Consider the following 13,853-nt stretch of genomic DNA (forward strand, 5'->3'; position numbering starts at 1 on the left):
AACCGATATGCGCAATTATTGAAAGGAACCCAGATCTTTGGGATATAAACATATAGTTTAAGTTTCACTGAAATCTGATAATTATTGTGACCTCTACAGAATCCACAGCCCATTTGCGTACGGGGAGCGGCCCACAAAGTTGGTATTACATTTTGTCAGGCAGTTTCGGTCCGATTTTCACAAAATTCGAACTCAACCATCATTAGGGTGTAGCAGTGATTTATTTGAAAGATTTTTAACATCAGATAACAATTGTGACCTCTACAGGGTCCACAAGCTAAAAACATGATTCTGTGTACAATCAAGGTCCATAATCCAGGAAGTTACCGTCCGATATGCACGAATAACGAAAGGAATTGAGATCTTTGGGTTACAAACATACCTTTCAAGTTTCATCAAAACTGGACAAAAATTATGACTTCTAGTGTGTTCACAAGCTAAAAACATGATTTTTCATACAATCGGGGGCCATAATTCAGGAAGTTACAGTCCGATACATGCCAATATGGAAAGAAACCAAGATCTTTAGGAGATAAACCTATATTTCAAGTTTCACCAAAATAGGATAAAAATTATGATCTGTATCCAGGTTTTACATGTAAATCATGTTAAACCCGATATTTCTTTTTTAAAATCTGAATGACGATGGAAAAAATAAGAATAGCCAAGAACACCCAGATCTCAATATTATGTAGCAGTAAGTGTGAATGTTTGTGTATCTGGGAACACCTGGATTGTTCTGTTGTAGGGAATTCCATTTGGCTGACTTGGTAGAGGTGTATGGATTTAGCCTACATGCCTAGGGTTGGGGGTTTGATTCCCAAAAAGAGCATCCAGTCACAATTACATACACAAACAAGCCAATAACTTACCTCATAACCCACACAGGTTCCTCTTCTGGATCACTAGAATATTTAGATGTCTGTAAAGCTACACCTTTACTTTGTTGTATGGCAGTTTTAATATCAGCTATGGCACTGTCTAAAGCTTCTCGTTTGGCTTTTAAATCTGTCATTATAGCCTGAGCATCAATTTCTTTTGGCTTCTCCACCTTCAAGTACAAATTATTTATTTCATGTGGTCATTACCATCTATCACAACAATTAAACAAGCCTAGGTCATTTCGGGACCAACATATGGTTTAATTTTATTTCAATAATTCGCATGCGCGTAGGGGTCTTTAGCAGTGAGAGGAAACAGGAGGTCCTGGAGACAACCCACAAGATTGAACAGGCAATCCTACTCCTTGTCTCAACAAGCTTGGGACCAAAACCATGCAATTTGACTCAATGACAGACCTTATGATCTAAATCACATGTATTAGACTAATTGTTCAACTCCCTCCATTAACTCTTAGGAAAGTCAGAGCGGCTTATTTCTTAAAGAGAAATTTCAGTGAATGGATAACAATCCATGTATGATTATGATAGCAACCACCCTACTGTAGTCTTAAATGCAGAGATTTAAGCATGTGCGATGTCACTGTTGGTCCATGCATAGAAAGTATTAGTCGAATTGGTAATATTTTGAATATAATTTTTTAATAAATGATATCAATATATATACAAAATCAGTCTATACAACAACAAGTATGAATTGTGATAAACTCTAAGAAATATACCTTGCTTACATTTCTTGACAAGCAGCCTATTCTAATGCATTTAGTAGTATTTTACAGACATGTTTTTCTCTAAGGCACAGAGATATACAACACAGTGAAAACCCCTTCAATGAGCCCTTCCCATATTCAACCATATTCAAGACAAATTTATCTCAGTCGCAGAACTGATCCTAATATTATCAGGATTTCACATCACTGCATCTACATACATATAATTAATCTGTCCAAGTGACCAATATCGGCAATACACATATACCCATACAACCAGCGGCTGCCAGGCAGGATATGCCCACATTTTCGAGAGATGGATAGAGAACAAGCTAAAAAGAAAGTGATTTTTCCTACAATCAAGGGCCATAATTCAGGAAATTGCAATTCGATATGTGCAAATATCGAAAGGAACCGAGATCTTTGGGTTATAAACTTACATTTCAAGTTTCAACAAAATCGGATAAAAATTGTGACCTCTATAGGGTCCACAACCTTGATATACCATATTTTTACGCTATTTGAGAACGAAGGGCGGCCATTTTATCTGTCAGTTATGGGGCGATTTTCACGAAATTCGAACTCAGCCGTCCTTAGGGTGTAACGGTGATATAATAATACGATTTTTTAAATCGGATAAAAATTATGACCTCTATAGGGTTCACAAGCTAAAAACGTGATTTTACGTACAATCAGGGGCCATAATTCAGGAAGTGACGGTCCGATATGCGCGAATATCGAAAGGAACCGAAATCTTTCATTTATAAACTTACATTTCAAGTTTCAACAAAATCGGATAAAAATTGTGACCTCTATATGGTCCACAACCTTGATATACCATATTTTTACACTATTTGAGAACGAACGGCGGCCATTTTGTCTGTCAGTTTTGGGCCGATTTTCACGAAATTCGAACTCAACCTTCCTTAGGGTGTAACAGTGATATAATAATACGGTTTTTTTAAATCGGATAAAAATTATGACCTCTATAGGGTCCACAAGCTAAAAACGTGATTTTTCGTACAATCAGGGGCCATAATTCAGGAAGTTACAGTCCGATATGCGCGAATATCGAAAGGAACCAAGATCTTTGGGTTATAAACTTATATTTCAATTTCAACAAAATCGGATAAAAATTGTGACCTCTATAGGGTCCACAACCTTGATATACCATATTTTTACGCTATTTGAGAACGAACAGCGGCCATTTTGCTGTCAATTTTGGGCCGATTTCCACGAAATTCGAACTCAACCTTCCTTAGGGTGTAAAAGTGATATAATAATACGTTTTTTTAAATCGGATAAAAATTATGACCTCTATAGGGTCCACAAGCTAAAAACGCGATTTTTCGTACAATCAGGGGCCATAATTCAGGAAGTTACGGTCCGATATGCGCGAATATCGAAAGGAACTGAGATCTTTGGGTTATAAACTTACATTTCAAGTTTCAAAAAAATCGGATAAAAATTGTGACCTCTATAGGGTCCACAAGCTAAAAACGTGATTTTTCGTACAATCAGGGGCCATAATCCATGAAGTTTCGATCCGATACATGCCAATATCGAAAGCAGCCGAGATCTTTTGGGGATAAACCTATATTTCAAGTTTAGTCAAAATCGGATAAGAATTGTGACCTGTAGAGAGTCCACAAACAATTGTGGACGGACAGGGGCGACAGCATAATACGTCCACATGAAAATGTGGGCGTATAAAAATTGTGACCTGTAGACTGTTCACAAACAATTGTGGGCGGATGTCCGGACGGACAGGGGCGACGACAATATACGTCCACATGAAAATGTGGGCGTATGAAAAACAGATACATGTACCTACCTCATTTGAACTTTTTACTCCATTTTTCTGTTTTTGTTTTATAAGTGCAGCTGGTGTAGATGAATCTATGTTATTAGCATCTTCATAATCACTAGCTTGACTACTAGATAAACCATCTTCAACTGTTGGCATACCACGTTCACCATCAGACATAACACTCTCTATTTCCACACTATCACATTCAGTATTTTCAGGAGACAAGGTAAAACTCTTTTTATCCTCCCCCATCCCCCCATCTAATCCATTTAAAGGTATTTCTATTAAGGAATCTTCATTCACGTGACCCTGAAATGCTTTATGATCTAAGTCCTGTAATATTTTTTGCTGAAGAATTTTTTCTGGCGATGTTTCTCGAGAACTCTCCAATGAGCCAGTATCTTGACTGTTGCGTTTAATATTGAGCGAGTCATTTGAACTTGAATAAGCCAATCTCATACCTACATAAGAATTACCTTGTTGCACTCTCGCATACTTGACATAATCATATTCATTTTCAATGTCCATTGGTCTACGTTGTTGACTCAATAGCTGTGAAACTCCATTCTCTACACGACGACATTCTATTTCCATACCAGGTAATTCTTCAGGTTCATCAGTGGGAATTTCTTTCATAACTTTCTGTTCTGGCAGTTCTGTTTCTCTCTCGGAACTTGAACCTTCTCGTTCATTACTAGTCTCTGAATCACAAACTCTTCTAGCGAGTCCTGGAGACTGTTTTCGAATTTTGGGCTTGGCGCCCTGCGCACTGTAGGTCAGATCTTCTAAATCCTTTTCATAACTTTTAACTTCACCAACAGTAGGAATGTTGTTTCTGATTTCCAAACTATTTCGTTTTTTGATTATCTCTTTTGGTTCACTTTTGTCTTTACCAGTCGCATGTTCATTTTTTTTCCTAAGTGATACACTATTTGAGGTCTCTTTACTATCAATGTTTTGCTCAGAACTGGAAGTTTGTGAATTATTTTTATCCGATGATGAAGAAGATTTGTCTTTGGTTTCCTTCGGATCTTGAATTTTTCTCACCTGTGAATTATCTGATACAGTTTCTATATTAATTTCTACATCTGAAATAACTTTACTTGCTAATTTAGGTTCAGAAGGTTTCTTATATTTTTCAGATATAGGTAAATCTGATGCTTCAAATCTTTCTATATCTTCTGAGGGAAAATAGTTATCCCCCTCATCGGGAGGGTAAGAGTCATTACTGTCCTCACTATCACGACGAGAATAAACTTGACTAGAATTTTCAGCATCTTCTAATAAATTCTGGTACGATACAGAACTTATTTCACTTGGATGTCTTGAGGAATCTTCACCCAGATGTACTTCCATACTAATATTATCAGCTCCATCATCAATCATTGACTCTGTCAGAGGATCTGCAGAGGGTCCATGTTTTGGAGTCCCACCACCACACGCTCCTATATCTGGTTGTGAGTCTGTTTCATCTACACCTGAATTTTGTGTGTACCCAACATGTCCCTCCTTTACTGACATGTTGAGGTGAATTGTTGAAAGGGAGAGAACTCTTATATTACCAGCACTGAAAAACAAATGATGCATAAATTATTTTTCATCAACCAATTAGGGCTGTACGATATTGCAAAAAGGGACGATATCGATATTGGCATTTTTTTCAACGATATAGTTAAATATCGCCATATTTAATAATAATGTCACTTTGCTATTAAATAAATTAAATATAATTGCATTAAAGCTGACTACAGTGTAAGTAAAAATTGTGGGTAAGAATTGCTTTATTCATACACTTTAAACTTTGCTTTTTTTAAATTTTTTATTAAAATGAACAAAACAACATCCTTTTTGGATAAAAACGCTTCAATGCTTTTTAACACAAAACAGGAGACATTACTTATGCCTGTACATTCCTTGTACACATAACTACACATTAGTAGGGTGACCCGTGCACCGTGCAGAAAGTTGATCTCGACACGGCGAATGTACACGCTTCAGTGGCTTATCTTGAAGTGATTTCTCTCATACACTACATACTATACTATTCAAAAAAAGTAGGGGATATTTGATTTTGGGGGCATAATACTAAAATATGCAAATGACTAAGAAAAAAGTCACTATAGAACCTAACAGAAGAAACATTTCCAGTTACATGTGACGCCCAAACGCACCAATAGCTACCGCATGGAATGCAGGTGATGCTTAGGATCATCATGGGGGTCCAACCCAAGATTTGCACGACTCTGACTTTGAATGTTACAGTCATTGTGGCATTGAATTCCAGGGTGGAAACATCAGTTTAATTGTTTTAGTGACCAGAAAACAAATTTTGATATGCGTCGGCTTACCCAAAATGAAAGGTTACGTGCCCTTGGCATGCTACAGATCGGCACAACACAGGCGGTTGTGGCGCGGACGATGAATGTTTCTCAGTCTCTCATAAGCAGGCTATGGTCCAGATACCGTGATACACAATCTGTACAGGACAGACCACGCTTAGGTCGACCAAGGGCGACAACTCAAGCCCAGGATTGATTTATCCGTACCTTGGCCTTGAGAAATCGTGTCATCACAGCAAATCAGATCAGCGCTCGTCTTCAAACAGACACTGGTGTGAGAGTGAGTGGCCAGACGATTCGGAATCGACTGCATAGGGGTCACCTTCGCGCCCGACGTCCTCGCGTGATCCCTTGTTTGAGAGATCATCACATTCAGGCAAGACGTCGTTGGTGTAGGGATCGTCAACACTGGGATAATCGACGCTGGAGCAATGTGATGTTTTCAGATGAGTCAAGGTTCACTGTTGATTTTTTGGACAGACGTAGGAGGGTGTGGCGTCGTCGAAACGAGCGCTTCCAAGACGTTAACGTCATCAGACATGATCGATTTGGGGGTGGTTCTGTTATGGTGTGGGGAGGCATCACTGTTGCTGGAAGAACGGCTTTACATGTTGTTGCAGGGCGTGTTACAGGCCAGTACTACCGGGACAACATCTTGGCAGTCCATGTTGTGCCATTCGCACGACGTCATGGCCGCCGTTTCATCTTCCAGGATGACAACGCAAGATGTCACAGGGCCAGGATCGTTACAGGTTACCTCCAACAACAGAACATCACCACATTACCTTGGCCAGCACTGAGTCCCGACCTCTCCCCCATCGAGCATGTCTGGGACATGCTTGGACAGAGGTTACGTCAACGTCAACAACGTCCTGCCAATGTCCAAGAACTTGCTGCTGCGTTGCAACAGGAATGGGACAATCTGGACCAAAATGACCTTAGACGTCTCATTAGGAGTATGCCACGTCGGATCAATGCTTGTTTGGCAAACAGAGGAGGATTTACCGTTACTGACTTGGTTGTGATGCTGTGGTAACTTTGCTGTTTGACCCCGGGTATCATTTTACCCTTATAATGGTCAGTCTGTGCCTTACTTAGTCTAACGATCATTTGGAATAAATCGATGAATGTGAACTTCATTTCATTTTGTCATTTGTTTCTTCGTCAGTTTCATTAGGTGACTTTAATAACACTTAAAAATCAAATATCCACTACTTTTTTTGAATAGTATATGATAACACTCAGCGGAAGAGTCTATAATACCATAAATAGCCATCGCACGTGCAATTCTCTACACATCTATCAACTATTACAGCCGTAAAAAATCTATTGTTGACGATTCTGAATAGCAGTAATATTTAGCTTATTGGTTATTACAGCGGCTTTAGAAATTACGTTCGTTTTATTTTTGAAATTGCTTTATCATTAACTGTACCATTAGGAGCAGCATCTTTTGGTTTAGTACAAATAATATCTCTGAAATACTTGTGTTGGGCAAGAACATGATACTAGCACTCTAGCAGTAGTTTCATTTTACTTTTACAAGGTTCTTAAAACAATTGTTGAGTTGCCCAACGTGCGTGTTTCTAAATTCAATTTATTGTTCCAGCTTTCTGTTATGTTTCGTAAAAAAATAGTCTTGATTATCCCGACCTGTTAATCAAACGTGAATGGTTGGTAGACGGGTTAAGCGAGACTACTTTCAAAACAAAAGCAAGTAACCTATTTTTTACTCACATGTGCTTGGATGTTATGGCCGACACTCGGAACCATCTTTCAGTGTATTATTTATGGATGATTAAATGGACATAGCTTATTAAGTACAGCATGCCCATTTATTTAGTGACTATAAATGTTTGAAGCTGAGTTAAGGCTTGGTGTATATATAGATATTGTGGTGTAATTGTCGAGATATTTATTTATGGTGGGGCACCCTAACATTAGATCATACCAACTTTTTACCAAACTTGGTGATAAATAAAAGGACAGAGAGAGAGAGAGAAATGGGGTTTAACGTCCACTCTTAAAAGGACAGTCCATCTATCATTATGACTGGTATTTCAAGTAGGCCTAAGCTTTACATGTAGTAACAACTGACAATTTATAAACTAAAAACAAAGTAAAAGTAACGCATACACGATGCAGTGAAAAACGGCTGCGGACACTGCTCAAGTGTTTTCAACATATAACGATTCTCAAAACATTAGTTTTGTTATAGTTTATTGCCTGTCGGCTAATTTCCACTGCTGTATAGTGTATTTATTATTTATTTTTATGATAATCTTTTTCGATATTTGAAGTTTTTGGCGATATTCGATAAACCACTATATCGACGATTTTTGGCCACACGGTATCGTAATTGGGTCTGAAAATACCATATCGCGATAAATGACTATATCGAGAATATCGTACAGCCCTACAACCAATTTAGTCAATTGTTGCCCATCCATTTAAATCAAAGGAAAAATAAGACAGAATCTGAGGAAAATAATTTAAATCGGTGCTATAAATTTTCAACCGTACTGACAGTAACTTTTAGTCCCACAGTGAGTTCAACTATTTTCAAATTGTGTAAACTTACACAATTTGGTTTCTTCCACAACCAAACCAGCACATGGTTTAACTTAAACTGTTATCAATCTGTGTAAACAGACACTCTTCTATAGAGACAGTGTCTTTATATGTAGCACTACCGCAAGCCAGAGATGACCGGCCAGATAGAGCTCGTAGCGCGACACTCTAGACCACTAGGTCATCCCAACCCCCTGGCAAAGTTGTGTGTGTGCCAATAGCTTTATTTAACATCTGCTTCCACCAAGGCAAGGTTCGAACACTCCTACTTTATATATGTCCATAAAGATGTTAATTAAGTCCTTGATTGGTTAATCAGTGTTTATCTTAATCACTACACAGATTGAGTAGCAGACTGAGTTAATCAATGCTACACTATCTCCTAATCCCATCATGTATCTTTAGTACTCCCATCTAGATATTTAAACATGCATTATGCAAGAGCTAAATCTGATTATTGCAAGTCTTAATTTAGGCTTCAGATGTTATAGAAATTATAAATTAGATCTTTATTTAAACAACAAGACCAAAATCAACTCTGTAGACCCACGGATGGCTCGGCTACAGCTCGGATTTAAATAGGATTTCACTAATTGATTAAATCAAATAAGGGGTAACCTGATGAAAATACGTCAGTTAGATCGAGGCTAAATGATAGAGTGTACTTAGCGAGGCCGCTGTAAAGCGTTTCCGTATGCCATTGAAAACTTTACTTGATAATCGAGATATGTAGGTGGAGTTAACGCTTGTCAATCAAACGTTCAGCGAACGTGAAGACACATTTCGCTACCATTTCTAGGCAAATATTACAACGATGATAACTATGTTCAGAATAAAGTAATTTGACTGAATTTTTCAATATATTCTTCTTTCATCATCTACTTTTGAACTGTTATAGCAAGAATGGCCAACTCTCTATAAAAATCTCCCATAATGTATCTTTAACTTTGAATTAGAAAATAGTGTGGAAAAACTGAGTCCAATTGTGTATCTGTTGGGCTAATCATAGATTTAGACCAGATTAGCTAACAATAATCCTGTTAAAATATTAGTCGGCATTATAATGTGAATAGTGCAATGGCTTTTCATATAATTGTAATAGAAAGAGAAATCATGTTTAAAGTCCATTCAACACAAACTAGGTTGCTTTGGACTAACTTATTGTATCCTTATTTCAATAATTTACATTTCTGTAGGAGGGCTGGGGCCATTACATTGGAAATGTATTTAATAACATTACTTTTTGAAAGTAATTAATTACCATTACTTTATATACCCTCCCCCCTCACCCAATGCACAGAATAACTAGTTTTCTCATTTTAAATATACCTATTAGATTTAAATTTTCCGTTACTCATTACAAGTTCATTACAAAAGAAATGTAATGATTTCATTCCATTACCATTATCCCTACCTTGTATGTATTTTTTTTTATCAGAAGATCGTGCTCCTTGTCAAGAAACATAATATGATTTATGCATGTTCTTGTTACCACTTTAAAACTATCATCTCAGTTAATTTAGATCATAGTATTTTCATGTAAGTTTACATAAAAGACTTAAGAGTAAATAACGGTTGAACAGTACAATGACAAACAGACACTGTGGAATATGAAAATAATATACATATATGTACATGTAGCTAGACTAGTATAGCATACTTGTAGACATAAATAATAAATGACCCAAATTAATACATATTTATATCAATAATATGTATTACTAATGTAATTATCTAATTACTGTGATTATCACAATACATGTATTATATATTAAGCCTTTTTCAAAAACCAACTCTGGTGATAGATCTTTCTCCGTCAGTGCTCCGAAGTTATGGAATTCAATATCAAACGAAATCAAAAGCGCAAATTCTATCAAAGGTTTTAAAACCGAACGTTTTAATCAAATATACAACTGATTGAATACGGTTCTATCTGTGTTTGTGTCAGACTTTTATCATGTGTACTAAATAAAGTTCTCCATTTTTTGTTTATGTCTTTTTTTATGGATTAATGTGTTGTGATTGTTGTAATTTTATATTAGTTGTACTTATGTAAAGCGCCCGAGAGCAGCTCGCTGAGTTGAATTGTTGGCGCTATATAAATCAATTATTATTATTATTATTTTTATTATATACATGAATGTTCTGGTATAAGTTTATTCTGAAATATCATATCAATCTAAGAACTAAGACTACCATACATGTATCTGAGAGAATGTTAGTATCTTATTACTGCAATTAGTCATATTTACATATTCATGAGTGACCTCTTACATACATGTACACTCAGCCAAATTAAAAACTTGACACTCAGGATTTTTGGGACTAGATTTTTAATATTTGGTTTAAGGCAACTATTTTAGTGTTATGTTGTGCACAGACGACCTTGACATCAACAGAAAGCAAGAATACGTCTCGCCGAAAGTCCTTGACATTGATAACGTTCGTGATGTCACAGTACCCCCCAAAATGAAATTCACAGACTTGGAGAACAATCAGAATAAAGTGTTTAGTAACGGTTGTGGCCTCCTCTAGCGTCTCGTACTGCCACACAACATCTTCTCATGGATCTCAGAACATTAGTAAAAACTATCCGAGGAAGACGTTGCCACTGCTCAGCAAGAGCATGTTGAAGGTCCTGCAACGTCAGTGGTGGATTCACTTGCTGACGAACACGTCGACCCAGTTCGTCCCAGATGTGTTCAATAGGATTAAGGTTGGGGCTAAGCGACGGCCAATCCAGGACTTGGACACCGGCATTTCTTAAAAAATTCTGGGTAGCAATTGCTGTATGGGGTCGAGCATTGTTTTGTTGAAACGTTAGTCCAGGCCCATGTCTCTGCATAAACAAAAGAAGAACAGGTTGCAAATCTGATCCCTGTACTGGACAGCATTTAAGTTCCCTTGGATAACAACAAGAGGAGAACGTCCATGTGCACAAAAAGAACCCCAAACCATGACGCTGCCGCCACCAAATCGGTCAACTTCTCTGACGCATACTTGAGCGTAACGTTCACCTCGTCTGCGGTACACTCGGACCCTGCCATCTGCAAATCTCAAAGTGAATCGAGATTCGTCACTAAAGACAACCGAATTCCACTGTCTTTGAGTAAATCTTATGTGTCTTGTGGCCCACACAAGTCGATTACGGCGATGAAGAGGTGTCAATATTCGGTCCCAGCTCGAAGACCAGCAGCCTGCAAGCGATTTCAAACAGTTTGTGCAGTTACCCTTCCACCAAACATCTCTCTACTTGTGGAGGTTGCTGTGACAAATCTGTTTCTAAGATGACGTAATCGTATTGCTTGATCTTCCTGGAGTGACGTCACATGTGGCGCTCCCGCCCTTGGGCGGTCGGCAATAGTTCCAGTTTGAAGCACTCTCATTCTAAGATTAATTATTGTCTTGTGTGAACAATTAAAGGCTCTTGCAACAGTGACCACAGAAATGAAATGAAATGGGGTTTAACGTCCTGCTCCTAACCTGGGCTAATGAAGACGGGCATACGCCATACAGTGTGCTATTAGGGAAATTTTGCCCGGGCAGCGGCGCTATGGCCTACTCTTATATAGAATTCCTAATGCCAAGGGATCTTTTACGTGCACGCCAATGTGTACACGGGACCTCGGTTTTTCGTCCCATCCGAACGACTAGACAGCTGTCCTTGTCAGGCCCTCCGCCCTGTATCACTGACCAGGGGAAACCACGCCGGAACAGTGACCACAGACTGACCAGCATAGAGCCTACCTATAGCACGTAGACGTTCTATATTTGAAAGGCGCGGCATTTTCTAACAAAGATGAAAATAACAATTTTAATTTGTTTTTGCGTGTGCATGTTCAGTTTAGGCAAACTTGCATCGATTGACCTCGCGAGTTTGTGTTTGCATGTGTTTTTCAGGTTTTTCATCGTTATATGCTCAAAAGTCACGTGATCCACGTGACTTTACAATTTTATGAAATTATGAAATTAAAGTCTTCTTACTACTTACTATCGTTAGAAACACTTTAAAATTTATTTGACTTACCAGAAAAAAAAATTGTTGAAATTCATCAGTGTCAAGTTTTTAATTTGGCTGAGTATATATCAAATTTTTATGTGCAGCAAAGGAGCAGATTATCTAAAATATTTCCATTGCATAAAAACAAAACAAAAAATATACAGATCCATATAAATCTAGACCACTGTATGAAGTGATTCATTCAAACAACTTCGTTTTTGATTGAAGACCACTAAACATAGAGGCCAGCATGTGATACTGTAGGTGTAGCAGACAATATGTTCTGTTGTAAACTTTTTTTTTAACAGGATCAGCCGGTCGTTCATTGTAAAAAATATTATATCTTTGATGTCAATGTCATTAACGTTAAATCCCAAACATCGTTAGTATTTTAAAATTTTCGAATACTGTGATTACATGTATGTATTTCTTGTAACAAATATTATGTTTACATATCATAAATGATTTTTTAAAGGCGTTAAAGAATTAATCTTTATGAAATATCTAAGTTTGTCATTGTCACAACAGTCTAATTACACCAGGTAGATTGTCGTTCTGACTGCCAGCTATAAAATAAAATAAAAATAAATAAATTTATTGAACTTGTATAGCGCCAAAATCCAGCTTGTAAAGCTGCTCAGTGGCGCTTGTACAGAAAAAAAATATATGATTATGAGTACACAATGTAAAACAATACAGATAGAAAGTCATATACAATAATAAAATAAAACTGGTCGGTAAAACAATATAATAGGATTTTAAAAAATAAAATATCAGGGTACAGATAAAATATAGATAGAAAATCATAACAAATTAAAATCAAACTATACCGTACGACATGTCAGAAAATGACCCCGCAAGGGCCACTTGTAGAAGCTACTTTTTCTTTATTTAAAATAATATTTAAAAAAAAATGTCTTGTAAATGTAAAGTAAGTATTGGTATGTTCTGTAAATATAGATGATGTCTCACCTATCGTTTATGCTAATTTAGTAGTAATAGTGCAATTCCATGTCATGTTCTTGTGCACAAAATTATTTATGAACATCAACTTACACATGACTAAGATTTGCACCAGTGACCACATAAAGGTTCCATATGCAGATGTTCGATTATTTCAGAGAATGCAAATAGGACCGAGTTGACGACATTTAGTATATTTGCAACATTGTAATTATCGTTTTTTGTTTGACTGAACAGTCAGTAGGCCTAACACTAGTAACAGCCAACACTTAGGCAACAGTGAGTGCGAGGTCTTTTTAGATCACTTATCTTACCTACTTCCAACTTACAATGAGAAAGTTAATGGTTGAAACAAACAGAAAAGAAAATCAAACCTATAAATTCTTTCAATTCAAATCTTCGCTATTATTCTGCATTTGACACCATGCTTGAAAAACAAACGGTTTTCTAACAATAAACAGTTGCATATGTCAGCGAATCTCTTCTTTTTGGTCAATGACAGACATGTTAATATGACTGTGCATTTCCGGTTAGTTTCGTATTCATTATGATAATTTACGC

The 13,853-nt window shown here is 37.1% G+C and overlaps 1 protein-coding gene across 5 annotated transcripts in view; it reads right to left on the bottom strand.

Moving 5' to 3' along the window:
- LOC126817331 (golgin subfamily A member 6-like protein 22) overlaps positions 1–13,799 on the bottom strand; it is a 108,088-nt gene extending 94,289 nt beyond the window's left edge. For all 5 annotated transcript variants that reach the window (XM_050544200.2, XM_050544197.2, XM_050544196.2 and 2 more), the window contains exons 1-3: positions 13,667–13,799; positions 3,444–4,986; positions 873–1,051 (exon numbers count right to left, since the gene is read on the bottom strand). In XM_050544200.2, coding sequence (XP_050400157.1) covers positions 873–1,051; positions 3,444–4,940 — 1,676 coding nt within the window. In that variant the 5' untranslated portion in view covers positions 4,941–4,986; positions 13,667–13,799. The remainder of the gene's footprint in view (positions 1–872; positions 1,052–3,443; positions 4,987–13,666) is intronic.
- Positions 13,800–13,853: the final 54 nt, after the last annotated feature.

The sequence above is a fragment of the Patella vulgata genome, chromosome 4, assembly GCF_932274485.2.
Source record: "Patella vulgata chromosome 4, xgPatVulg1.2, whole genome shotgun sequence".
Classification (NCBI taxonomy): Eukaryota; Metazoa; Mollusca; class Gastropoda; family Patellidae; genus Patella; species Patella vulgata.